The sequence below is a fragment of the Oryctolagus cuniculus genome, chromosome 8 (genome assembly GCF_964237555.1).
Source record: "Oryctolagus cuniculus chromosome 8, mOryCun1.1, whole genome shotgun sequence".
NCBI classification, from domain to species: domain Eukaryota; kingdom Metazoa; phylum Chordata; class Mammalia; order Lagomorpha; family Leporidae; genus Oryctolagus; species Oryctolagus cuniculus.
In genome coordinates this window covers 65802601-65828912 of record NC_091439.1, presented here as the reverse complement: position 1 = coordinate 65828912, position 26312 = coordinate 65802601, and the positions used below count along the sequence as shown (strand labels likewise).

The 26312-nt window shown below is 41.7% G+C and overlaps 1 protein-coding gene across 2 annotated transcripts; it reads left to right on the top strand.

The window, feature by feature from the left end:
- Positions 1 to 25227, top strand: C8H4orf17 (chromosome 8 C4orf17 homolog). Of its 2 annotated transcripts, none has more exons than XM_008267570.4 (9): positions 1 to 139; positions 1279 to 1492; positions 8180 to 8398; positions 9499 to 9563; positions 15996 to 16139; positions 20183 to 20264; positions 21952 to 22141; positions 23129 to 23172; positions 24904 to 25227. In XM_008267570.4, the coding sequence occupies exons 2-9, from the start codon at positions 1372 to 1374 to the stop codon at positions 25089 to 25091; spliced, it is 1053 nt and encodes a 350-aa protein (XP_008265792.2). In that variant the 5' UTR covers positions 1 to 139; positions 1279 to 1371; the 3' UTR covers positions 25092 to 25227. The 2 variants fall into 2 exon arrangements, with proteins under 2 accessions (XP_008265792.2, XP_002717004.2); XM_002716958.5 differs by having other exon boundaries at positions 42 to 174.
- Positions 25228 to 26312: the final 1085 nt, after the last annotated feature.

Sequence of the window (26312 nt, the reverse complement as noted above, 5' to 3'; positions counted from 1 at the left end):
ATTTGTCAATTAAAAATTCCCAGCAAGAGTACAAAGATTTAAGGAAACCAACAAAAACTTAGTCTGGACCCATTGTAAGGCTGGGAAGGTATCAACAGACTTGAGTTCCTATCAACCAGTATCTGCTTTGTATCCTCAGGTATCATTTTCAATTCATCATTACAATAAATTCAGGTATTATTTAATGATCTTTAAATGCATCTTCTCAAGACAAAGCCAAATAAGTCTGTTTTAAGGACATAGAATATTATCTTTAAAGGAAAAATCTAATTTTGAGGAAATGACATAAATAAAATATGCTGAGATTTTGGGTTAAAATATTTAATCTGTGGAAAACATTTCTCTCCCAATTCATAAATATTTACTGAGCATATACTATGTGGCAGACCAAGTTCTAAATACCAGGAATATGGAGGTAAAAAGCTTAGCTATATCATTGTCTGCTTGATTATTATATCTTATTGAGAGAAGAATAAAATAACAAAGAAGTGTTTTTTAAAAGTCAGGGAGCAATACACACCATGAGGACAGCTTGAGGAGGGAAAGGGTTAGAGAGTAATTGAGGTTGGGCTGGTTCTAGACGCTCCTTTAGGGAAGAGGTTAGGAGGCCTTTTGAAGGCCCAGTCCTGGAGACAGAGTAATGAACAAAGGGAAGGGAGAAGCCATGGGAGGGTCTGAGTGATGTGCACTCCAGGCTAGGGCATCTTCAGTGCCCTGGGACTCTGTAGGTGTCTAATAAATGTTCGCTGATGATTGAAAGAACATTGAGTTTTGTAAACAACAGCATGGCAAAGATCCTGCAGTTTATCCTTTGTAGATATAATATTTTTTGGATTGTTTTTCTCCCTCAGGTCTTACCACACTCTAAGACGATGATACAGAGTTAAGATGCTAGCTTTCTTAAAGGACAATGTGAAAACTACTCAGAGCTAATTTAATCTCTAGCATATTTGTAGGTGTTGTGTTTTAAAACCATTATTTTAATTTATTATATCAAAATCAATAATAACTATAATTTTTTTGTTGATAAGCCAATGAAGTGATCTTAAATGCCATTAAAAACACACTTTGATTTTCATGAATAAGATTTCTCCAGGGAAAATCTTCTTGTGTTCCATGTGTGCCTATGCTGTTTTCAATGTTCACTAAAATTGGATCTGAAAACAAAATAGCTTCACATTGCTTAAATATGAGAAATAATTCAGTACAAACAAGAAGATGGAGACCAGTGTGATGGATAAGAAAACAAGGACCTCAATTGTCATTCTGTGGTTACAGGATCTGAGCACAGCTGGATGTGAGGCCAGTCACGTTCAATCCCAGGAACGTTTCTGCCGACAGTGGAGAGGAGAAAACTAGCAAGCTAGGAGCATGAACTGCAGACCTCCGGCAGCTGCTCTTCAGTTTGAGAGCAAAGGCAGCCGGGCCAGAAATGCAAATTGCTTTCTGGTCAGGCACACCCCTCACCCTAGGAGAGTCTGCCACATCAAAGGTAAGGGGACTTGAGATCTGAGGATGCGTCTCCTCTCCATTTGGGCTACGTGATCATTCTGGTGGGTAAACACAAGGCTGCATTCCAGGTGTTTAACTGCTAGTAAGGCAAGGACATTGACAACTGGGACCAGGTACGACTAGAGCAATGGCCTGCAAGCCTACTCTGGCAAACACTGATCCTGTGTTACTGGAGAAGCAAAGGGTCCTTGTCTTCGCGTAAGAAAGAATTCAGGCATGAGACAGACAGCAGGGGAAAGCAACATAGCAAAGTTCATTAAGAACGGATGGGCACCTCTCCATACAGAACCTGAGACAGAGTGCACAGTTTACATTTAGGCTGGGGCTTTTAAGGGAATGGGTCTTGCCTTCCCTCCCCCTCTCCTTCTCCTCCTAAACAAAGGACTTGTTGGATTTAAATATGAAAAATTCCTTTCTGAGTTTTCCCCCTGAAGTTATCAAATAGAGGAAGCCTGGCTGGCATCACCCCGCCTTAGAGGAAGGATGGTTATCAGGTAGAAGGGGCAGGACCCCCTGGAAGGTCATCAGGATTGGGCAGGAAGTTTGAAGTGCAGATACTGGGCTGCACCTGGAAGGTTATCGGGATGACTTTGAGATGTGGATGCTGGACCTAGATGTCAATGTCAACTCCTTAGGCCTTTGTCACACATACATAAGCTCATTTCTTACTTCCTACCTAACACTTGGGCTACTTGATTTCTAGGACAGGGACCTAAAGAGAGTCTAGGGTAACCAAGCCAACGAGGGTCATTCAGGGAGCTCAGAACAGCACTGACCAATTATTATAAAAGTGTTTCAACATTTTAATCACCTGCACGGCCATGCCAGTGTTTCCCTGCTAAATATCACCCTGATATTTACCCTGCCTCCCTTGCCTCCTCCCACCCTCTGTCCCTCATTTCTTTCCTTCCTTTCTTTTCCCTCTCTTCCTTCTCTTGCTTTAACTTTGTACCATAAACTTCGTGGGAATCAGACATTAATGGCAGTTATCTCCCTTCTGAGAAAGGCAATTTCTAGTTAGTTTGAGGAATAAAAACAGTATAGACCTTGTACGCATATTTTGGGCTCTAAAGAAAACAGAAAAAGCAGAGGGAAGGATATTGATGGTTTGGGGAGGAAGATTTCTCAAGATTAGGAAGGAATGGAAACAAGCAGAATGGTTTGCATTTGGTAGAGGGACCCAGTCAATTCACCCAGGATGGGTCTCCCAAAGCAGCATGTCAACATCAGCTGTTGGGTATAATCAAACCAGACCCTCACTGTCGCTCCCCCTCTTCATGGAGGAACGACACAAGACCCTGCGCTGTTCTTTTGTCTGCTCGGCCCTCCCCGGGTTTGCTGCTGGTTCTTCCCAGGTTGGCTACCGTCCCTTCCACCTCCGTGGAGGGGCGGGCCCCCTGCCACCTTCCCCACTTCCGCAGGGGAGCGGCACACCACCGGCCGGCTCTCTCGGGGGCTGCTCAGATGTTCCTGGTGCATGTTGTCTCTCTCCTCCTTTATAGTCCTCCTCCGCCAATCCCAACTTGGCTGCCCACACGCCGAGTACGCTGCTCTCCTCCAATCAGGAGCAGGATCAGCTCCTGGAGGTCATCACTCAAGTTGGCAAGAGGCAGCTGCATAGAAGCTGTTTTCTCCTCTCCCAGCGCCATATTGTGGGAGAGCAGATGCATAGAATAAGTCTTAATTCCAGTAACTCAGTCCAGTCCAGGTTGCTCCCCACAGATCCCCCTTTCTTTTTATTTTTTGGCGTTGATACGCGCCTGTCTTCGGTGCCCCGCTGCACGCACTCTGCTCTGCTTGCTAGAGTTGCCCACAGGTGCTTACAAGTCCTATCAATCAGGCAAACCGAATCCGGGTCCTCTCTTCGCCATGTTGCGAGGAGGTTTTTAGGCGCTGATGCGTGCCTGTGTTCGGTGCCCTGCAGCGCATGCTCTACTCTGCTAGAACTGCCTGCAGGTGCTTACAAGTCCTATCAGGCAAACCAAATCCAAGCCTTCTCATTGCCGTATTGTGGGGAGACTTATTGATGTTGATTCGTGCCTGTCTTCGGTGACCTGCAGCCGCCCACAGGTGCTTATCGTCTTACTAATAAGGCAGACCAAATCCAAGCCTTCTCATTGCGGTATTGTGGGGAGACTTATTGATGTTAATTCGTGCCTGTCTTCGGTGACCTGCGGCGCATAAGCTGCTAGCCACCCGCAGGTGCTCACCACCTCCCTAATCAGGCAGACCGAATCCAAGCTCTCTCATTGCCATGTTGATGGGAGGCCTTATTTTTCTCTATTTCTCTACCTCTGGGCATTCCTATCTCTCCTATTTTACTTCTATCTGCCAGCATACCTATTTCTCTCATTTTACTTCTAAACTTCTGTTTCTCTTATCCCTGCGGCTTCCCGGCGCCCGCCCCGAGGCTGCTTCTCGGCACCTCGCCCCGCGGCAGCTTCACGGCTCTGCGCGGCTTCCCGGTGCCTCGCCCCGCCGGCGCCTGCCCCGAGGCTGCTTCCCACCCCACGGCGGCTTCCCGGCTTTGCGCCACTTCAGCCCGCACTTCTCTCATCTGCACGGCTCGGCTTCGCGCTCCGCGGTCTCCGCGCCCTTCGCGTCCGCACCACAGCCTCGCGCTAGCCCCACGTTCCCTATCTATTCACGCCCCGTGCTCTCTCTGCACGCGGCGGCTTCCGCGAATCACACAGCGTAGCTTACGTTTCCGCCACTAGCATTCAATCTAAGTTCCCCGGGCTAACCTGGCAAATTCAACCTATAGCTTACGTTTCCACCTTATGGTTTGGCTTCCCGTCTTTTGCTCCCCGGGCTAATCTGACGGATTCCAACCTGGTGGCCCACGTCTCTGCCTCTGGTTCCAGATTTTCGCCTTTTGCCCCCCAGGCTGACTTAAAGAATTCCAAACTGGCTTACATTTCCACCTCGGCCTGCACTCGCGGCTTCATCCTCCCTAACATTTTTCTCTACTCGGTATGTTTCCCTAAGTTTTCTTCCAACAATATTCCTCCCTCATTTCTCCTGGCCTCTCCCCACAGTCCATATCCAAGTCTAAGTTTCTTCTAGGTTTCACTTTCACTTTCAACCTGCAGTCCGTATCTGAGTCTAAGTTTCTTCTTGCTTTCACTTTAAATCCTAACTTCTTTCCCACAGTCCGTATCCGAGTCTATGCCTAGGCTTTCAATAGCTTCTTCCGGCACCTTTTCTGTCCGGCTTTTCCCTAGGCTCTTTGCTAGTCTCTCTCTCCAGTATTTTCCACTTCTTCCCGTTTCTTCCCTCCTAAGTTTCCTATCCGAGTCACGGCACCATTATGTCGCTCCCCCTCTTCGTGGAGGAACGACACAAGACCCTGCGCTGTTCTTTTGTCTGCTCGGCCCTCCCCGGGTTTGCTGCTGGTTCTTCCCGGGTTGGCTACCGTCCCTTCCACCTCCGTGGAGGGGCGGGCCCCCTGCCACCTTCCCCACTTCCGCAGGGGAGCGGCACACCACCGGCCGGCTCTCTCGGGGGCTGCTCAGATGTTCCTCAGGTGTTCCCCTTAGATGTTCCTGGTGCATGTTGTCTCTCTCCTCCTTTATAGTCCTCCTCCGCCAATCCCAACTTGGCTGCCCACAGGCCGAGTACGCTGCTCTCCTCCAATCAGGAGCGGGATCAGCTCCTGGAGGTCATCACTCAAGTTGGCAAGAGGCAGCTGCATAGAAGCTGTTTCTCCTCTCCCAGCGCCATATTGTGGGAGAGCAGATGCATAGAATAAGTCTTAATTCCAGTAACTCAGTCCAGTCCGGGTTGCTCCCCACACCTCACCCTCATCCCTTCTTTGCATATTCCTGAAGGCAGCATCACTTGCTAAATGAGAAACGTGGTTATGGCAAGCTCCTACAAATGGAACAGTGTTATACTACAAGAGTGACAGAAAAAGTGAGATTAAAAATCACTGTGATGACAAAAATCAGGCATTCTTTATTGGAAGAATAGCAGGGCCTGGAGCTGGAGAAAATTAGGAGGCTGCCATACCTGTCCAGACCCACGAGGACTTGTGTCTCTGCTTTGCTGCCAGCAATGAGATGGAACAATGGCAAAGAGAATGCTGGAGACAGATTGTAGAGAAAAAAAAAAATGAAAGGTCCTAGTGACTGATAGGTATAGAGAATGAAGAAGAGAAACAAATAACAGACTCAGTCCTTCTCCCTCCCATGCTTCTTCAAGTATTATGGCTGAACATTGTTGCTTTGGATGAAACAGGAAAACTGAGAGGAAGAAGGTAAGGTCATTTCACTGTGCAGGTGTTTGATATCTAATACATACCATCTCCTGTTCTAGATGTGGCAGATACAACAGCCAAGAAGTGTACATTCCAGTCAATGATGAAGTCTGCTGGGTGGTAGGCATCCTGCTTGTGTAGTTACAGCAGGCATCCGAATGGAAGGGGCTGGATCTCAAATGGGAAGCCAGGAGCACAGGTGTACATTCTGGAGTCACCAGTGTAGGTGTGATAGAGGCGTGGATATTAATCGCCTCTTTATTCATTCACTCCTTTATCCATCTACTCATTGATTCAGCGGACATGTATTTGGAATGAAAACACGAACAAAAGTCTAGTCTCAGGAGCTGGACTGTCTGGAGGATCAAGGTGCTCTGTGAAATGACTGTGATAAGAATGCCTACATCATGGCTAAATGTGCAAACGAAGAGAAGGGAGCAGCAAGTGCCCCACAGCCTAGAGCACATGGAAACTGTGTCAGAGATCAAGTTGCCTGTTAGGGAACATGTGAGGAGGAGGGAAGTGACACTGGGGACTGCGGAAGGAGAGTTAGTGGATCAGAGGCCAGACTTAGGTTCAGAACATTATGCCAAGGAATTTATATCTTTTTAAAGAAAGATTTATTTGAAAGAGCAAAAGAGGGAGAGGGAGAGAGAATTTCTTGCATCTGCTGGTATATTCCACTGAAGCAGTTCTTAGCTGCACAAATGCAGGGCCTGCTGGCTCCTCTCCTCACATTTTACCAGTTCTATGTACTGGACTTAACACAAGCTTTATATTTGGCTGTGTTATTCATTAATTCAACAAATAATCATAGAGCATCTATTTTCTGTCAGGTACTGTTCCAAGCACTGAGAGTACAGCAGAAATCAAAACATAGACAAAAAAGTCCCTGCTCTTAGGGAGCTCATATCGTACTGCAGCTGACAAGCAATGTGCAAGCAGATACACAATGAGTGACAAAACTGCAAAATATAAGAGAACATCAGGGGACAGAGTGGTGGAGGGCACTTCAGACAGTGCTGTCAGTGAAGACCTTGTTTACGTTATCTGAGCAAACAGATAAGAAGCAGGGGGGGACTAGCAGTACTACGGGAGATTTGGCAGAATGAGCATCTATGAAAAACACTGTATACTTCCTGAAGTGTCCCCTCTTCTTGGAGACAAAGCAACCACCTCCTAGGATTTTTCACAACCCCCTGACTCACAGAGAGCAATGCCCTGCACACCTCCATTTCCACATGACTGAGGAATAGCATTATTATTATTTTTTAGAAAACTTTATTTAATAAATATAAATTTCGAAAGTACAACTTTTGGATTATTGCGGTTGTTCCCTGCATAACCACCCTCCCACCCACAAACCCTCCCATCTCCCACTCCCTCTCCCATCCCATTCTTCATCAAGATTCATTTTTCAATTATCTTTATATACATAAGATCAATTTAGTATATTTATTTAGTATATATATTAGTATATATATTTAGTATATATGTTTAGTAAAGATTTCAACAGATTGCACCCATACAGACACACAAAGTATAAAGTACTGTTTGAATACTAGTTATACCATTAATTCACATAGTACAACAAACTAAGGACAGAGATCCTACATGGGGAGTAAGTGCACAGTGACTCCTGTTGTTGATTTAACAATTGACACTCTTATTTATGGCATCAGTAATCACCGGAGGCTCTTGTCATGAGCTGCCAAGGCTATGGAAGCCTCTTGAGTTCACAAACTCTAACCTTATTTAAACAAAGCCATAATAAAAGGAGTATCATTATTTTTTTAAAAAGAGGATCTGTCATTTACTATTTGAACCAAATCCTGTATTTGAACAAAATCAAGTATCTGTCGCAGTAGAGTGAATGAACAAGAAGTGTCTGACATAAGGAAGAAGGCCTGTGCTCCAAGTTCTCCTTCCTCCGTTCCCTTACAATCTACCTGATCCCATTGCCTATCCCTAGCTCCAACAGCTTTTAACCTTTCTGCACAAAAGTGAACCTCTTTCAGAAGACCCTGTTACACTGGGTCTTCTGGATGCACTCAGCAATTGAAGTCCGACATTCCTGAAGCAGGCTAACACAACGCCCCTTTGTCATTGGCTGGAGCTGGGAAGTGAAGAGTCTGGGAAAATAGCAGGTCTGCTCCACTTGACTCCTAGACCATGGCCAAAGTGGTGGGCCTCTCAAAGGTGACCAGATGGCAGGAAGCAAGTGTGCAAACAAAGTTGGCTACACTGACTTTCAAAGAACATCTGCCTAACCACAGTGTACACAATTTGAAGTCCAACATTTTACAAATACTTTGTAATTTTGATTGGGAAATTTCTGATCCTTCAAAGGAAATCTGCCAAAAATCTAATTCCTGTCATTTGATGTTTTCTTTTTTTTTCTTTGCTGAGGTTTGAATAATATTCCAATCTGCACTGTGAATGATGATGAGATTGCACTGAGAACCTTGTGGGGTGTTGGCCAGAGTAACCACACAGAGAAAGAAGAGAAACCAGTTGCCAAGTACAGTGAGCCACCCAGCACCACAGTCCAGGAGATACCTGGCAGAGGAGTTTCAGGAGTGTCACCTGCCCCAAACTGGGTCAAAGTGCCCCCACGGCCTCATTCTGGTGAGTTCTTCTGCACTGATGAAATGTTTCCTTAGACAATTTGCAAACCACTGGGCAGGGAGGGGAGATCTATAGGGCTGTTAAAAAAATAGCAGCAATGGCTGGCGCCGCGGCTCACTTGGCTAATCCTCCGCCTGCGACGCCGGCACCCTGGGTTCTAGTTCCAGTTGGGGCACCGGTTCTGTCCCAGTTGCTCCTCTTCCAGTCCAGCTTTCTGCTGTGGCCCGGAAAGGCAGTGGAGGATGGCCCAAGTGCTTGGGCCCTGCACCTGCATGGGACACCAGGAGGAAGCATCTGGCTCCTGGCTTTGGATCGGCGCAGCGCGCAGGCCATAGCGGCCATTTTGGGGGGGTGAACCAACAGAAAAGGAAGACCTTTCTCTCTCTCTCTCTCTCTCTCTCTCTCTCTCTAACTCTGCCTGTCCAAAAAAAAAAAATAGCAGCAGTGATTTTTAAGTAATCATAAAACGTTCTTGCTGAAAGAGAGAGAGAGAAAGAGAGACTCTCTCATCTGCTAGCTCACTCCTCAACTACCTGTAACAATTGGCCTAAGCCAAACCAAAGTCTAGTGCCTGGCACTCTCTCTGGATCTCACATGTGGCTGGCAGGGACCTAAGTACTTGAGCCATCACCTGCTGTGTCCTGGGGGGGCGGGTTAGCAGGAAGCTGAATTGGAAGCAAAGGAGCCAGGACTTGAATCAGGCACCCTGACATGATCTGAATTCCAAGCTGCAGCTGAACTCTGGTGCCAAATGCCTTCCCATGGAGTCTTTTAAGCAGAGGAAGTAGTGGTTATGTAGACAAGAAAACAGGAAAAAAAAACATATCTTAGTCTGAAATTTATAATTTTAAAATCAGTTTCACCAGGTCAAGAAAGCATTTTACATCATCATTTTGAACATAGAATTCATTGTTAATATCAACATACTTTTACTATATTGTTAGAATGCAACTCTGTCTATAAATTTCCTAATGTTTATAAGCAGATTCCTAGGTTTTCCTTCATTTAAATTCTGACATAATCTGATCTGTTCAGCACCATGTGTTGGAAATTCTTTTTTCAGTTTAATCTAAATACATTTTCCATCAATTTCATTTCAGAGCCCAGTAGAAAAATCAAAGAGTGCTTCAAAACTTCCAGTGAGAATCCCTTAGTAATCAAACAGGTAAAGAAACACTTCTGTTATCTATTTAATTGGATTTCCATCATTTCCTCTCTTTTTCTTCACATGCCTTTCTGAAGTCACCATATCTTATAGCTTTATTTAAATACAAATAATGTGATATAAAATCACATATTCAACATGCACAATTTGAAGTGTTTTGACAAATACATACACAGCTGGGAAACTACCCCTGAGATCAAGGGAATGAACATATCTATCACCCCAAAGTTTCTTCATGATCTTGACTCTCCAAATAGAAACATTTATCTGGTTCTATCCTAAAGATTACCACGGAATACTTTGATTTTGCATAAATTGAATGATGTATTTGGTTTCTTTAACTCAGCATGATTGTATTAAGATTTATCCTTGTTGTTACATATATCAGTAAATAGTTTATTCCTTTTTATTGCTGAATAATATTCCATTGTATGATAGTCCCACAATTTGTATATTGATTCACCTGCTGAGGAACATTTAGGTTATCAATTTTTGACAAACCAAGTTAAACACTGGCATACCAGTCTTTGTGCATAGATATGCATTCTTTTCTCTTGCGTAATACCTAAAGTGGAATGACTAAGTCTGATAGCAGTTTTATGTTTAAAGTTTTAAGAAGCAGCCAGGGGACCACTGCTGTGGCATACTGGGCTAAGCCTCCGCCTGTGGCGCCAGCATCTCATATGGGCGCTGGTTTGTGAACCAGCTGCTCCTCTTCTGATCCAACTCTCTACTATGGCCTAGGAAAACAGAAGATGGCTCAAGTCCTTGCATTCCTGCACCCACGTGGAGGACCTGAAAGAAGCTCCTGGCTCCTGGTTTCAGAGCGGCCCAGCTCTGGCTGTTTTGGCCATGAGGGAGTGGATGAACAGATGGAAGACCTCTCTCTGTCTCTGCCTCCCTCTGTCTGTAACTCTGCCTCAAATAAATAAATAAAACCTGAAAGAAAGAAAAAGAAAGAAAGAAAGAAAGAGAGAGAGAGAGAGAGAGAGAGAGAGAGAGAGAGAGAGAAAGAAAGAAAGAAAGAAAGAAAGAAAGAAAGAAAGAAAGAAAGAAAGAAAGAAAGAAAGAAAGAAAGAAAGAAACGAGCCAAATTGTTTTCCAAAGTGGTTATGCCAGTTGACATTCCTACTGGCAGTAATATAACCATAGGTGTTTCCTTTGACACCCTTCCAGAACTTGGTGTTAACAGTCTTTTTAATTTTAGTCAACGTATTATGTATACAGTGATACCTAACTGTGATTTTCCAGCCAGCATTCCAATATGAGTGTTGTAGGAAATGAGCTGCCTAACCTGCTATGCCATAACACCAGCCCTTTTCACTAACTTTTAAAATTGGGTTGCTGTGCTCTTTTGTTGTAAAAGTTCTTTATAGGTTCTAGATATAAATCTTTTGTTACATGTACATTTTGAAAATATTCTCTTTCAACCTGAGACTTTTTTTCTTGTAATGGTGTCTTTTGAAGAGCTCAAATTTATATCAATGAGACCCAAATTTGTATTATTTTTTAAAGATTTATTTATTCACTTAAGAGAGAGAGAGAGAGAGAGAGAGAGATGTTCCACCTGCTGGTTTACTCCCCAAATGGCCACAACAGCCAAGGCTGGGCCAGGCTGAAGCTGGAATTTGGAACTCCATCCATGTCTCCCACATGGGAACAGGAGCTCAAGCACTTGGGTCATCCTCTGCTGCTTTCCCAGCACAGTAGCAGGGAGCTGGATCAGAAGTGGAGCAGCCAGGACCCAAACAGGCACCCATATGGGATGCTAGCATTGCAGGTGGCAGCTTTATCTGCTATACCACAATGCCTGCCTGAGATCCAAATTTTTAATTTTTTATTGTTTCAAATCTGCCTGATGTTTATCTATTGTATGAACACATGTGACGAGAGCAGACATTCTTGCTTTGTACCTGATGACAGGTGGAATACATTCAGACTTTCATCATTAGGTATAACATTAGCTTACATTATTCATAGATGCTCTTAATACAGCTGAGGAAGTCTTTTCCATTCCTAGTATGCTGAAAGTTTTATCAGCAATGGGGTGATAAATTTTGCCAAATGTTTTTTCTGTGTTAATTTGAAATGATCTTTTTTAGCGTACATTTTTGGTCTGTTAATATATTAAACCTACTTTGAATTTCTGGTAAAAATCCCACTTGGTCAATGATGTTTTATCATTATTATATACTAAATTTCATGAAATAGTGTTGGGCATTCCTGTGTCTATGTTCATGAGGAATATTCGTCATGTGCTTATCATGTTCTTTTCTGATCTGGATATCAACCTAATGCTGGCTTCACAGAATAAGTTAAGAAAACCTTTTTATCGTTCTAGAAGGTTTTATGTAAAATTGATACTTATTCCTTTAAAGTTTAGAAAAATTCTTTAGTGAAGCTGTGTAGACCTGGAATTTTCTTTAGGTTAAAGTTATAAACAACAATTCAAGTTGTTTTTTTCCCCATAAATATAGGCTATTCAGGTTGTCTATTTCTTCTTTAGTGAGCTTCAGTAACTTGTATTTTTCAAGGAATTCTCCATTCATCTAGCTTGTTGAATTTAGTGATATAAACTTTTTTATAACTTTTCCTTTTCCATAATTTTACTGTCTTCAGAGGTGTACATTATCTCATTCCTGAAACTGGTAATTCCTAATATTCTTTTTTTCCTGATATGTCCAGCTAGAGGTTCATGAGTTTTATTGATTTTCTTTAAGAATTCACATTTAATTTCATTGATTATTTCTATTACTTCATTGACTTTGGCTGTAAGTAGAAGCTTAAGTCACTGATTTGAGACATTTTCCTTTTTTTTTTTTAAAGAGCAGCTAATTTTTTATTTATTTGACAGATAGAGTTAGACAGTGAGAGAGAGAGAGAGAGAGAGAGAGAGAGAGAGAGAGAGAAAGGTCTTCCTTCCGTAGGTTCACTCCCCAAATGGCCGCTATGGCCGGAGCTAAGCCGAGCCAAAGCTAGGAGCCAGGTGCTTCTTCTTGGTCTCCCATGCAGGTGCAGGGCCTGAGCACTTGGGCCATCTTCCACTGCCCTCCCGGGCCATAGCAGAGAGCTGGACTGGAAGAGGATCAACCGGGACTAGAACCTGGTGGTCCATATGGGATGCCGGTGCCACAGGCTGAGGATTAACCTAGTGAGCCACAGCGCTGGCCCCGAGACATTTTCCTTTTTAATGTAAGCAGGTTTTATTATATTTTCCAAAAAACACTATTTTGGCTGCATCCCCTAAATTTTACAATGTTGAGTTTTCATTTTCATTCTATTCAAAATACTTTCTAATTCCCTTTGAAGTTTATTCCTTGACTCATGAGAAACTTTAAATTATGGCATTTAATTTCCAAATATTTGGGGACTTTCCAAATACCATTATGTTATTGATTTCCAATTCAATTCCACTGTTAATACAGAATATTATTTGTACACTTGAAACTTCTAAAATTTATTGAGATTGGATATATGACCTACAATATGGTTAAATTTGATAAATGTTTAATGTGCCCATGAAAAGAATTTTCACTCTGCTACTGGTGAGTAGAATGCAATACAGTATCAATTAAGGAAAGCTGGGTGATACCGTTGTTCAAGTCTTCTACAGCCATACAGATTGGAAGTCTATTTTTTTCTATCAATTATTGAGAAGGGAGTATTAAAATCTCTGTCCATAATTGTGAATTTCTATCCATTTTCATTTGTAGAAATTTTTAATATTTTTGCAGCTCTCTTGTCAAGAGTATAACTGTTTAGATTTAAGTCCTCTCGATGAAATGACTTTTTCATTCATTATGAAATTATTGATTTCATCTCTGATAATGTCCTTTGCTTTGAAATCTATTTTGTTATGGAACTGTTCATATTTTCTATTTATTCTTGAGTCAGTTGATAATATATTATTTTTATAAAAATGTTCATTTCAGCTAAATGTTCAAGTTTATTGACAAGGTTATACAAAACATCCTTATATTCTTCTAAAAATATCTGTAGGACATGTAAGAAGCAATACTTTAGATATTACTTTTGTTAATTCATATTGCTGTTTCTTGATTAGTTTCAACAGAAATTTATCAACTTTATTAGTATATCAAGTAATTTTTATAATTTTTTGATCCTCTATGTTTTATATTTGTTCTATTTTGTTAATTTAGATTGTTCTTACTTTTCTCTTTCTATTCACACACATTATTGTACTTCTAACTTCTTCTATCTTTCTAACACAAGGGGCTTCAAAAAGCTTGTGGAAAAATGAAATTAAAAGATAAGTTTAGGTGGCCAGTGCCGCGACTCACTAGGCTAATCCTCTACCTTGTGGTGCCGGCACACCAGGTTCTAGTCCCGGTCGGGGCGCCGGATTCTGTCCCGGTTGCCCCTCTTCCAGGCCAGCTCTCTGCTGTGGCCAGGGAGTGCAGTGGAGGATGGTCCAAGTGCTTGGGCCCTGTACCCCATGGGAGACCAGGAGAAGAACCTGGCTCCTGCCATTGGATAAGCGCGGTGTGCCGGCCGCAGCGTGCCGGCCACAGCGGCCACTGGAGGGCGAACCAACGGCAAAGGAAGACCTTTCTCTCTGTCTCTCTCTCTCACTGTCCACTCTGCCTGTCAAAAAAAAAAGATAAGTTTAGGAACAGCATTGTAGCACAGTAGATTGTCAGTGCTTGCAACACTGGCTTCCCATATCAGAGCACCAGTTCCAGTCCTGGGTGCTCTGCTTCCTCTCCTGCTCCCTGCTAAAAGTGTCTGGTAATGCAACAGATGGTGGCCTGAAGACCTGGCCCCTACCACCCATGTGGGAGCCCTGGATGAGCCTTGTACTGCTGGCCCAGCCATGGCTATTGGAGCCATTTGTAGAGTGAAAAAAGATTTCTTTCTCTCTCCCTCTCTCTCTCTCTTTTCTCTCTCCCTTTCTTTCTGTCACTCTCCCTTTCAAATAAATAGTTTTTAAAGAGAAACTTTATTTTAGTAAAAAACATTTTGAAATCCATGCATAATTTTTCATAATATATATATCCATGAACTCTTTGAAGACCCCTTTTACATGTATTTTAAAACTATCAATTCTCTAAAGACTGCTTTAGATACTTTCACATTTTTTGCTATGAAGCATTTTCATTAGCATTGTGCAAAATATTCTGTAATTCTTATTGAAATTTCTTCTTTAACTCCTGGCTCAGTTGCTGGACATATGTATGAAGCATTATTTGTAAGTCTCTGAAGCCCAAACTCTTCCTTCCCAAACTTTGTGCTTTCTTATGTAGAAAACCAGAGGCCCTATCCATCTAAACCAAGTGTAAACCTTGATCCCAGGCTGTATTTTCTTCAGACTACTTCACTTGTAGGTCATCTTCATCTTGAGGATGTAGCCCTTGGGTGGCCCTTATTTGGGCTCTGTCACTTAGACCCTTAAAAGACTTGTCACAAAGAAATCTCCCATTTTATGGGATCAGACAATGACCTCAGGGTAAAAATGGCCATTGTACTTGATACAGCACAGGCTTCCTAGTTCCTGCTCACACTTTTATTCACTCTGGTTTTTTTATTTTAAAAAAAATTTTTAGCTAGTCTTTTTAGTTATGTTTAGTGGGAAGTTTGGACAAAATAATATATTTACTATTCCTCCCCAAAATAAGCCTGCATAATAAATGTTTAAAAAAGAATGGCTGTACATAAACTCCAGCTTTATCCTTATTGTATGTGTTCTGTCAGTGATGATCATCACAGTCCTAGGTATTGACTCATTCTCTTCTGAATGCCTTTAAGTATCAGTCACTTTTTTAAAATTTTATTTAAGTTAGACAAGTTTCATGTACTTCAAATATACAGATTTAGCAACATAGTGATACTTCTGCAGGTTGTTTTCAACACAGACCCAAGGCTTCTGTAACTATCTCTTCCTGGACTTCAAGCCCTCTAAACCCCCCACCTTTTTAAAATTTTTATTTTAATTGCAAACAGTGTTTTTCCTCTCCGAACTAGAAAACAGCTTTTCTCCATCCTCTTAGCAGAGGAAGGAAGTAGCAATTTGCACCCTATAACTGCTTTACAGACAAAGCATAAAACCTCTCAGCTGTCCTTTCCCGGTCATTAAAGAGAAATCTTTACAGCTCAATGGCAGATCTGGTCTGTCACGGGATGGTTATCTGCAATGGCAATACAAATAAAGGTAACACATTTAACATCTAAAAATCACCATCTCGGTGCTTAAACGAAGGTTTTTAATGGCTTACTAAAAGTTAATATATACATTGCTATTTGTTCTTGTCTCCACTAAAACTATATGATAGAGTTTGGGAGGGATTAAAAATAATCTCTATTCACTTTCATGCATCTAATCAATTACAATACTTCTCACCCATCTTACATTTAATTTTCATGAAAATATAAGTGGATATAAATGCATGGATTTTTATTATACTCTTGATTTAGGAAGAAAGTAAGGTCATAAAGCCACCGTCACCCCCAAAGGTACACTCCACTGCTGGATCCTGTTCCTCTGAGGTGATGCCTACCAAGGTGGAAGTCAAAGAGAGCACCGTTCGCATACCTAACTATCTGGATCAGGAAATAAAAGTAAGAGGGAGGTTGATTAAATCCATAATGTGGCAACAACATGAGGATACAAATCTGCAATTGCTGTGCTGTCCCAAATGAATTTAAGAAGTTCCTACAATGGGGTAGTCCTTCCTTGCAAGCCTCTTCCTAGGGCTGAGGTAGGCCCAAACACCTCATCTAGAGTCACTGGCCCGTGTCCAGGCCTAGAAGTCTTTTTTCTTTAACATTTTTATTCACAGAGTTAGAGACAGAGAAAGAGAGAGAAATTGATGCTGGCTCACCCCTCAAATGGCTGCAGTGGCAATGACCAGGACTGGGCAAGGCTGAAGCTGGGAGCTAGAGGTTTCATCCAGGTCTCTCATGTGGATGCAGGGGCCCAGGGATTTGGGCCATCTTCTGCTGCCTTCCCTGGCACATCAGCAAAGAGCTGGATCAGAAGTGGAGCAGCTGGAACTCAAATCAGTGTCCATATAAGATGCCGCCATGGCAGGCAGAGGCTTAACCCACTACACAACAATGCCAGCCCCCAGGCATGTAACTCTGCCTAGGTCTGGGCCTCACCATGGAGAGATGGGCCCAAGGTTCCTACGCAGTGGACTTGGCACACACCTTATTTCCTTCCCCCAAATGAATAATTACTCTAGGTTTTTGATGCTCAGGAAAGGAATGGGGTAGGCAATCCCATAGCCTCAGCATCCCAATGCTACATCACAACTGTAACCTACAGCCTCCCAAGACAGAGCAGCATGGGAGTAGTTCCAACGACCATGCTGCTATGCATTTCTGGCTGCTTATGGTGGACTCATGGCCTGTTAAAGGTGATGTAGGCCAAGTCGTAAGTCTGATCACCTGGGACCATGGTTTTCCATGGTGCTCCTTCTGCAGGCACTGGCCCCAGGACAAGGACCCTTAGGATCTGCACAATGTCAGGTTACACTAGGCTGAATTCTAAAACACAGTTCTGTGCTCAGTTTGGTCCTCTTCTCCCCAGCAGCTGACTACAGACTTTTCACTAGGAACATGTAAGTGAGGGGGAAGTATTGTGGTGCAGCAGACTAATCTGATGCTTGCAACGCTGGCATATCATATTGGAATGCCAGTTCAAGTCCCAGCTGCTCTGCTTCCAATCTAGATCCCTGCTAATACATGTGGGATTACCTGTACATGGGTATACCTGTTATATTTGAGTTCATATTTAATGTTATTATATTATTCTACCAAATATTATACATATTATTAGACCAAAGTAGTTATTTTTTTTTTCAGCACTTACATTTCACTTCTGTATCTCCGGTACCTCAATCAATGTCTGGCCCAAATGTTTATTGAGTTAAAAATAATTGAAGGTTTCAGGTAGACTAGAAGAAAGGGCATTACAGTATGCCAGCAAGAATTGCTGTTCCTTTAGACTGAATCAGGGCAATGGGGATAAAGAGAAATGGAGAGATCTGAGAAGCACAAAGATGGTAGAATTTAATGAACCTGTTGTTTGGCAGTATCTGGTAGGAAATGGGAAGACAGTTGTCCAGGAGGAATCCAAGGCTCTGGCTCGGACAGTTCACATGTGCTGGTGCAACTCACTGACATGGGAATCAGAAAGAATAGTAAGCTTGCAGTGAGTTTTAGAGAAAGAAATACAGATTTAGTTTTAGCTATTTTCTGTCTAAAGTACTTTTGTATTCTATATATAAATGGATGCATCTGATAGGCAGATGAGTATGTAGGACTGAAGTACAGTACATACATAGGAATTCCAGATAAGTCGAAACCCCAGCAGCAGGCACAATAAGGTGCAAACTGGAAAATTCATTATAGGTACTTACCTAATAATTCCTTGTACTTTATTTTTATGACTGTTATGGTCCACTTTTTTTTTTTTGACAGGCAGAGTGGACAGTGAGAGAGAGAGACAGAGAGAAAGGTCTTCCTTTACCATTGGTTCACTCTCCAATGCTGCAGCCAGTGCATCACGCTGATCCAAAGCCAGGAGCCAGGTGCTTCTCCTAGTCTCCCATGCAGGTGCAGGGCCCAAGGACTTGGGCCATCCTCCACTGCACTCCCAGGCCATAGCAGAGAGCTGGCCTGGAAGAAGGGCAACCGGGACAGAATCTGGCGCCCTGACCGGGACTAGAACCTGGTATGCCAGTGCCGCAGATGGAAGATTAGCCTACTGAGCCATGGTGCTGGCCTATGGTACACTTTTAATAGGATTAAGTATTTCATATTTCTATCTCCTCCATTACCTACACTCAGCCTGTAGTCTAGATTTGAAAAAAAAAAAGTCTATAGTGCCTGCTGATAATAACTGATAGACAAAGGAGGAGGTACCTTTTTCTGAAGGGAGGAGAGAACTTCTACTTTTACTATGGCCTTGTCTAAAAAAGATCGAGGTTGGTGAAACCAAGAGGCTTCTATAGCCTTGGCAGCTCATGACAAGAGCCTAGGGTGATTACTGACATCATAAATAAGAGTGTCAATTGTTAAATCAACAATGTGAGTCACTGTGCACCTGCTCCCCATGTAGGACCTCTGTCCTTAATGTGTTGTATTATGTGAATTAACGGTAAAACTACTACTCTAACAGTACTCTATACTTTGTGTTTCTGTGTGGGTGCAGTCTGTTGAAATCTTTACTTAGTATATACTAAGTTGATCTTCTGTATGTAAAGGTAATTGAAAATGCATCTTGATGAAGAATGGGATGGGAGAGGGAGTAGGAGATGGGATGGTTGCGGGTAGGAGGAAAGTTATGGGGGGAAAAGCCGCTATAATTCAAAAGTTGTACTTTCGAAATTTATATTTATTAAATAAAAGTTGAAAAAATCATAACTGAGAGAATTAAAAATGAGAGAACAATCCAACATGGGAAGCAGGATACACAGCAGACTCATAGAATGGCAGATGTCCTAAGCAGCACTCTGGCCTCAGAATCAGCCCTTAAGGCATTCGGATCCGGCTAAAAAGCTCATGAGAGTTTCTCAGGCATGGAAAGCCAAGACACTGTGGTAAAAAAAATGACCTAAATAAAAGATCTCTGTGAGTGAGATCTCAGCGGAAAGAATGGGCCATCAAAGAAAGAGGTACCTTTCTCTGAAGGGAGGAGAGAAATTCCACTTTGACTATGGCCTTCTCTGAATAAGGTCAAAGTGTGTGAACTCAAGAGGCTTCCATAGCCTTGGCAGCTCATGACAAGAGCCTAGGGTGATTACTGACGTCATAATTAAGAGTGTCAACTGTTAAATCAACAACAGGAGTCATTGTGCACCATGTAGGATCTCTGTCCTTAATGTGTTGTATTATGTGAATTAACGGTAAAACTACTACTCAAACAGTACTTTATACTTTGTGTTTCTGTGTGGGTGCAAACTGTTGAAATCTTTACGTAGTATATACTAAGTTGATCTTCTGTATATAAAGGTAATTGAAAATGAATCATTATGAAGAATGGGATGGGAGAGGGAGTGGGAGATGGGATGGTTGGGGGTGGAAGAGGGTTATGGGGGAAAAAGCCGCTATAATTCAAAAGTTGTACTTTGGAAATTTGTATTTATTAAATAAAAGTTAGAAAAAAATAAAAAAAGAAATAAACTACCCAAAAAAAAAGTCTCAAGGGAGGACTCCAAATGACCAATGATAACAATATTCCTATCCTGTTAGGCTAAGCACTGTGCTCAAGGAACTGAGGTGCAATGCTGAATTCAGCTCCGATCCCATCCCTCTCCACTAAACTGTGGAGAGCAGTTCTGTGATTGCCAGATACCTATAGAACTCCATGGTGCAGTGGGAAAGGATCAGTTCCCCAAAAGAAGTGAAATGGTGCTACCAGAAGGGAGTGGTATTGAACAAACAAAACAAGAAAAAACACACTGCACTGCCTAAAGCTAAGCTATCACAGGTAGTAGGAACATTGTTTTGCCAAAACTGCAGTGTGCTATTTGAAATCTAGCTTCCAGGCTGAAATCCTAGTTGACTTAATTGTGTATCAAATACAGTGACATGAGGAACCTTAGAAGCAGGTACCATTTACTTGCTCCCCATGTAACTCTCATCTTCCTTGTCAGATCCTGGCAAAGCTCTGTGACATTTTACATACGGATTCTCTGGCAGAAGTTCTCCAGTGGCTGCTTCATGCAAATACAAAAGGTGAGATTAAGATAAGTATCTACAAACACTGACCTGAAACTGGGAAGACGCACATAGTGATGTTTTCCTACCTTGGATTTTTTTTCAAAGATAATGTTGCAATATCAGAATATTGCAGTGTTTCAGTATCAGAATCATCACAGGCCTGTATTATCCACCTGTAAGCATGGTGATCACTCATGAACCCAAACTTCACCATGCCTCACACTGAACTCATTTGAGTAACATGAAACACTTTGTGTCTAGGGCAGCCTTATGTTCATCCACAGCTGGTTTTGTGCTTCCCCAAAGTCCGTGCACTCTGGCTTTTCCTGAGCACTTGCTCAGGCCTGCTCTGAACCCTGAATGCAGAACCAGTTTCTTTCCTTAGGGGTGGATGGCAGTAGATCCAGACAGTTCTGCCAATTCCCTCTCCAACAAACCCCACCCCACCTCAATTCATCAGCTCAGTCATTTCCCAGACTCCCCTCTGCCTTTCATGGCCTGTTTCATAAAAACATACACCATTCTCAAGCAGGACAGCCTAAGTGACAGAGTAGCCATTGTCAAATCAACCTGGTCTTCAGACTAAGGCAAAACCTTGGAGGTGGGGCCTGAGAATTTGCATTTTTTTAAAAAAGATTTATTTATTTATTTGAAAGGCAGAGTTAACAGTGAGAGGGAGAGACAAAGATTAAGCCTTGGTCAGGCTTAAACCAGGAACCTGGAACTCCATATGGGTCTTCCACAAGGGAGTAGGGGCTCAAGAACTTGGACGATCTTCTGCTACTTTCCCAGGCTCATTAGCAGGAGTGGAATCAGAGGTGAAGCAGCCAAGACTGTGGGCACTCATACAGGATGCCAGCACCACAGGTGGCAAATTAGCCCCCTGTGCCCCAAAGCCAGCAATAGAATTTGCATTTTTAACAAGTTCTCAGATGATATTGACAATGTTGGTCTGGGGGCCACTCCAAGAATCACTGCACTAATCAGTGTTAGGAGGGACCAGTGTGTACAGGGACATGCTACTGTTTTTACAATGAGAGACATTTTGATATAGCACCTTACCCTGGAAATTCAGGAAGACTCTTCAGGCAATGAGCAGTATTTGATAAGCAATTAGTCTGTTTCCTTTTTAAAATAATGTAACATTTAATGCATCACACAAAAAATAAATGCTTATTGTTGGGAGAAAAGAACAGATAAACCATAGAAAAATGATAAGAAAGAACAGGTATAATCAATAAAATTCACAAGACATAATTTCAATGGGTACTTTGATGTAATCCTTGATATGCTTATAACCACTTATTAAACTATTAGTCTGTATTTTAACGTGCCCCAATGTACTTATTACATTTGTATAGATAAACATACTATGTGACTACTGTTATATTTTTGACAGTAGCCTATAAAGCTGGCTTTTGTACTCAGTATTTTAGAATAATTCCATTGCAATTCAGGGCCAAGTACCACAGTGAGTTATTTACTCTGGGCGCCCTACAGTGTCACAGGTCAATAGAAACTAGGTTGAAGTGAACCAATTTTTATGCTGAAATCTTTACACACAAAGGTGCCTAACTCAGATAGTAGATTACCGCTCTTTCACACTGGGATGCTAGATGAAAGAACTACTCAGGTGCTTCTAGGGGAAATAATAATGACAATTCCACTTCCCACTTCAACTTCCTTTTCCCTTTTAAATCAGAAAAAGAGTGGGTCTCAGCTGTGATTCATTCTGAGCTGGCTCAGGTGAACTTGTTGCCTCACCACAGAAGAAATACCTTGGTGGAACCAGCCACAGAGAATGGGAGGCCAAAGATGGTTAAATCACCCTCAAATCCACCTGCAAAACCAAAAGTGCTGACCAGACCTAGAGAAACACATCAACCAACCAGGTAAATTAGATTTAATGGCCTTCTAGAGGTACCAGGGCACATGAAGACTTAAGAATCTCTTGTGTTTGTCCCTCAGAATGCAAAACATGCTGAGCTGTTAAGTCTCCTTTTTATCCAGTGAACACCTGCAACACATTTTTATCTTTTATTCTCAGAAATGTAATATGAAAATTGTTTTCAATCTTACTGTTCAGAATAGGTTGTAGAGACTATGACTGCCTAGCTCTTTGAGGAAAATTCCCATGCTGCTGCGGGCATTGCATGAGCAGTCACCTAAAAATCTAAGAAAATACAGGCTTCTTTCTTTTTTTTTTAAAATTTAACTAAAAACAGAAGCACAAAAGGAAATTAAATTTATTTTTATGGTTATTTTCTAATTTGTTCATCCCACACTGGTATCCATTTTGATGTAGAATAATGCAAGATGAAAATCACTGTTTAACTTAATTTTTTCTGGCATATTCCTGGGGGCTCCCAGAGAGAAAAAGTAACTACTAAGAGAATTGGACATTATTTCAGGAGAAATTTTTCTTAACCCTGTAATTCCAATAATAGGAGATAAATACATATTTGTGTATTATAACGTTATAGTGAGAAAATGTATAAGTGGAAAGAGAAAATCTTATGCTTTAATGTTGAAAATTAAGTAAAACATTAAGTCATAGAAAATAAATATTCACAAAACATGTCACTTTAGAAAGCATTAAGACAGAAAAATTTTGAATTGCAATTTGTCTCTACCTTGGAGTTTTCATAAAATCAGAAACTGGAAGATAATAAGGGTCATTTTTTTCTACCTTAGCAACTAACATATGATATGTTAGTGATATTAATCAAAGAAAAAATTAATTTTTATTGGGAAGAGAATTTAAATACTATATGCATTAAAAACAAAGAATTTGGATAGCATATTTAAGATACATATGCAATGAGGTAGTCTAAAGAAAACACTTTTGAAATTCATTTTTCTTCCTCCAATTAATTTAGGGTGTTAAATCAAGGACCTGAAGGAAATAAGGAAGCATCAAAAGGTTAAGTAGAGTTTGTGATAATTACTGAGTTGATATAAGAAAACCAGTAAGTACTAATTATTTAGAAGCCTAAATTTTAAGGATCTGTGTTTTTAAAGGGAAAACAGTAAAATAGTGATTTCCAGCACAACTCTTAAGGGGCAGCATCTGTTGAATTTCTCCTAGAGATAAACTTGAGGTAACTTTACCACTGTTTTGATAGGCACAGTGCTTCATCAGAGACACAATCTTTGGGAAGCAAAGGTGCAGGACAACAGGAGCTATAGGTTTTCTCATGCTAATTCAATAAGAAGGGAACACGTGCATCAACCTAACAAAAAACAAGGGTCTCAGAGTTTTGGTTGTTCACAGCTCAACTGTCATGGAACTAAATGATTTCACTGGCAACAAAATCAATGAGAAGAGCAAAATGGCAATCAGCCACAAGCAGGTGCCCTATGAGACACGTGAAATACAAAAGAAAAGAGCAGTTTTTTGTGTCTCGCTTGTCCAACTCCCAGAGGCCCATCCCAGCCTATATCTGGAGAGAGAGAGAGAGAGAAAGAGAGAAAGAGAGAAAAGAAAGAAAGGAAGAAAGAGAGAGAGAGAAATATTGAGAGAGAAAGTTCCTATCTACTCGTTCACTCTTCAAATACCTGCAATGGCCAGGTCTGAGGCTGGGCTGATGCCAAAGCCAAGAGCTGAGAACTCAATCTAGGTTACCCAACGGTGGCAGGAACCCAACTACTTGCATAACCACTACTGCCTCCCAGAGTCTGCATTAACAGGAAGCCAGATTAGGGATCTAGAACTGGGGATCAAATGCAGGTACTTCAATGTGGGACACAAATATTAACCACTAGGCTAAACAAACATCTACTCCTTCTTTTAAAACTAGCACAGTAATAACTATAGAATAAATATGAAGTATATCTATAAGCCTCAAAAATCTGTCTTGTTGTTTCTACAAGTTCCACTTGTACCAGGCATATTATAGTTATCAATTAGAATTCCCTCACAGTCACTCTGTATCCCAGCAGGTTCCAGAGGGATTAACCAAATTCAAAGAAGGCTCTTTATGCTTACAGGCAATAAGTGTAGTTTAGAAATTAGGAAGTACTTCACCACTCTAACTACAAGTACAACATACTGTGTCTGGCCTTCCCTACCCAATTCCTTACGCTAGAACTAAAAAATCGTTAACAGTAATGCTTTTCTATTATTCAACTTCATGTCTATCTGTAGGTTCCACATATATTTAGACACATGTTTACACACATGGACTTTTTTGTGTGTAAAAATATCCCGGATCATACCCATGTTTCTCCATTGTTGATATTCAGCATCTCCCCAAATCCCTCCTCCTACTTGGGCACAACCATGTAGGTCTTGCAGAGGTCATATAAGTACACTAATTTGTTTTAACTTGTTTGTCTATTCTATCGTTTCATCTGTCAGGAACATAGACCTCTTTTCTCTCACTGGTCTCATCCTTGCCTACCACCCTTACCTATCACCTATTCTAGATCTTTACTACCCAAGTTATGGTTGCTAAAAGAGTGAAAGAACATGTTAAAGAAAAAATAGCTCATTAAAGGAAGGAAGATGACAACAGATTCTGTTATGAATTTTGAGTATCTGATTCACCTAAACTTCATATATGTATATATGTATATCATTTGCTATAAGACATGACAGAAGTTATATTTCATGTCTCAATTACTGTCTTGTTTAAATTTCTTTCTAATTCAGGGGCTGAGAGTAAGTCCCAGTTATTTATAAGAAGAAGTAAGATGAAAATTCCAGTTGTTGAATATTTCAGCAAGCCCAAGTCTCCTCCCAGGCCTAACACTCAGGACAGTGGATCAGCAAAACTAGGGTCAGCAAGGAGTGTACAACAAGGATACAACATCTGTCCCCAAAGAGCATCTTACCCTTGAGCATAAAACAGTAGCAGTTCTATGCCATGAAAATTTTTTCACAAAGAGCTTAACATTGTTACAAAGTGATCCTCTTTACGTTGGTACATGTAAATCACAAAACACCTATAGATAATGCCTCAAATAAATTTTAATTGAAACAGTTTTTCTATTTGTAGTTAATTTTAATGTGACACATAAAAGAAATATGTTTTTGGTATACTTCATTTCCAGTCCTATTATTATTACATAAGGCTGGGGTTCTGATACAAGGAAAAGCATCCATAACCAGAATTAAGCAGTTACAGTCTCACACTGATTCCAAACTCTGTTGGAGGAAAACAAATGGAAGAGGAAAACACAAAAAAACTGAGTATTTTGACATCTGAGCTGACTTTTGTGATCTATAGTTCTCCAAAGTTCTTGGACTAGTGAGGAAAAATGCTCACCTCTCCTCAAAAGAAAAGGATTTGAAATTATCTCTAACTTACAAGCCAAAATGGAACTAGTTTCTACTCAGTGCCAGTGCTGGATATCCACTAATTTTCTAATATGTAATTTTAATATTTAAAATATTCTTGGGCTGCAGGGTCTTAGTCTACCCAAACGAGGATGGACTGGGTCCGAGGAAAGGCAAGTGCACCACTCGCCTGCCCATTCCCCAGCCTCCCGATCCCGGAGACAAGCAGATGCAGTGGGGAGTCAAGTCATGCAGGAATCGTTTATTGCGCACACAGCAAAGCCTTTTAAAGCACAAACTGCAGAGTCACTGGGGCAGGGCATAAGGACCAACCAATCACTTAAAAGGTTATTTTATGGGGAGATTTTTATAGGACTACCCATATGTCTATACACTCGTCATCAGTTTTTGTCACGTCCCCTGATACTGCGTGGCCAATCAGCTTTGGCGGTAAACAACTTTGGGTTCCGCCCACCTTACTTCCTCTCGGCGCCATCTTCTTTGCTCCCCTCGCAGGGCCCGCTGGAAAAGAGGCTGCCGGCATCATCATTGGCAGCCTGGTCCCTCTTCATCTGGTTCCCAAAGGTCCTCTTGCCAGGGGGCTGTGGCAGCCACGCGAGCTGCTCCAGGATCTACTCCCCCTCCTTGCGTGACAGCAGTTTGCTCATGGCCAGCCCTGGGCACAGCAGCATCATGGCGGCAGCTGTGCACATGCTCCAGCTCACAGTCCCGCTCCTCCAGTGTCTGCAGGTTGTAGATATAGTCCTTCTGCAGGCGCTGCA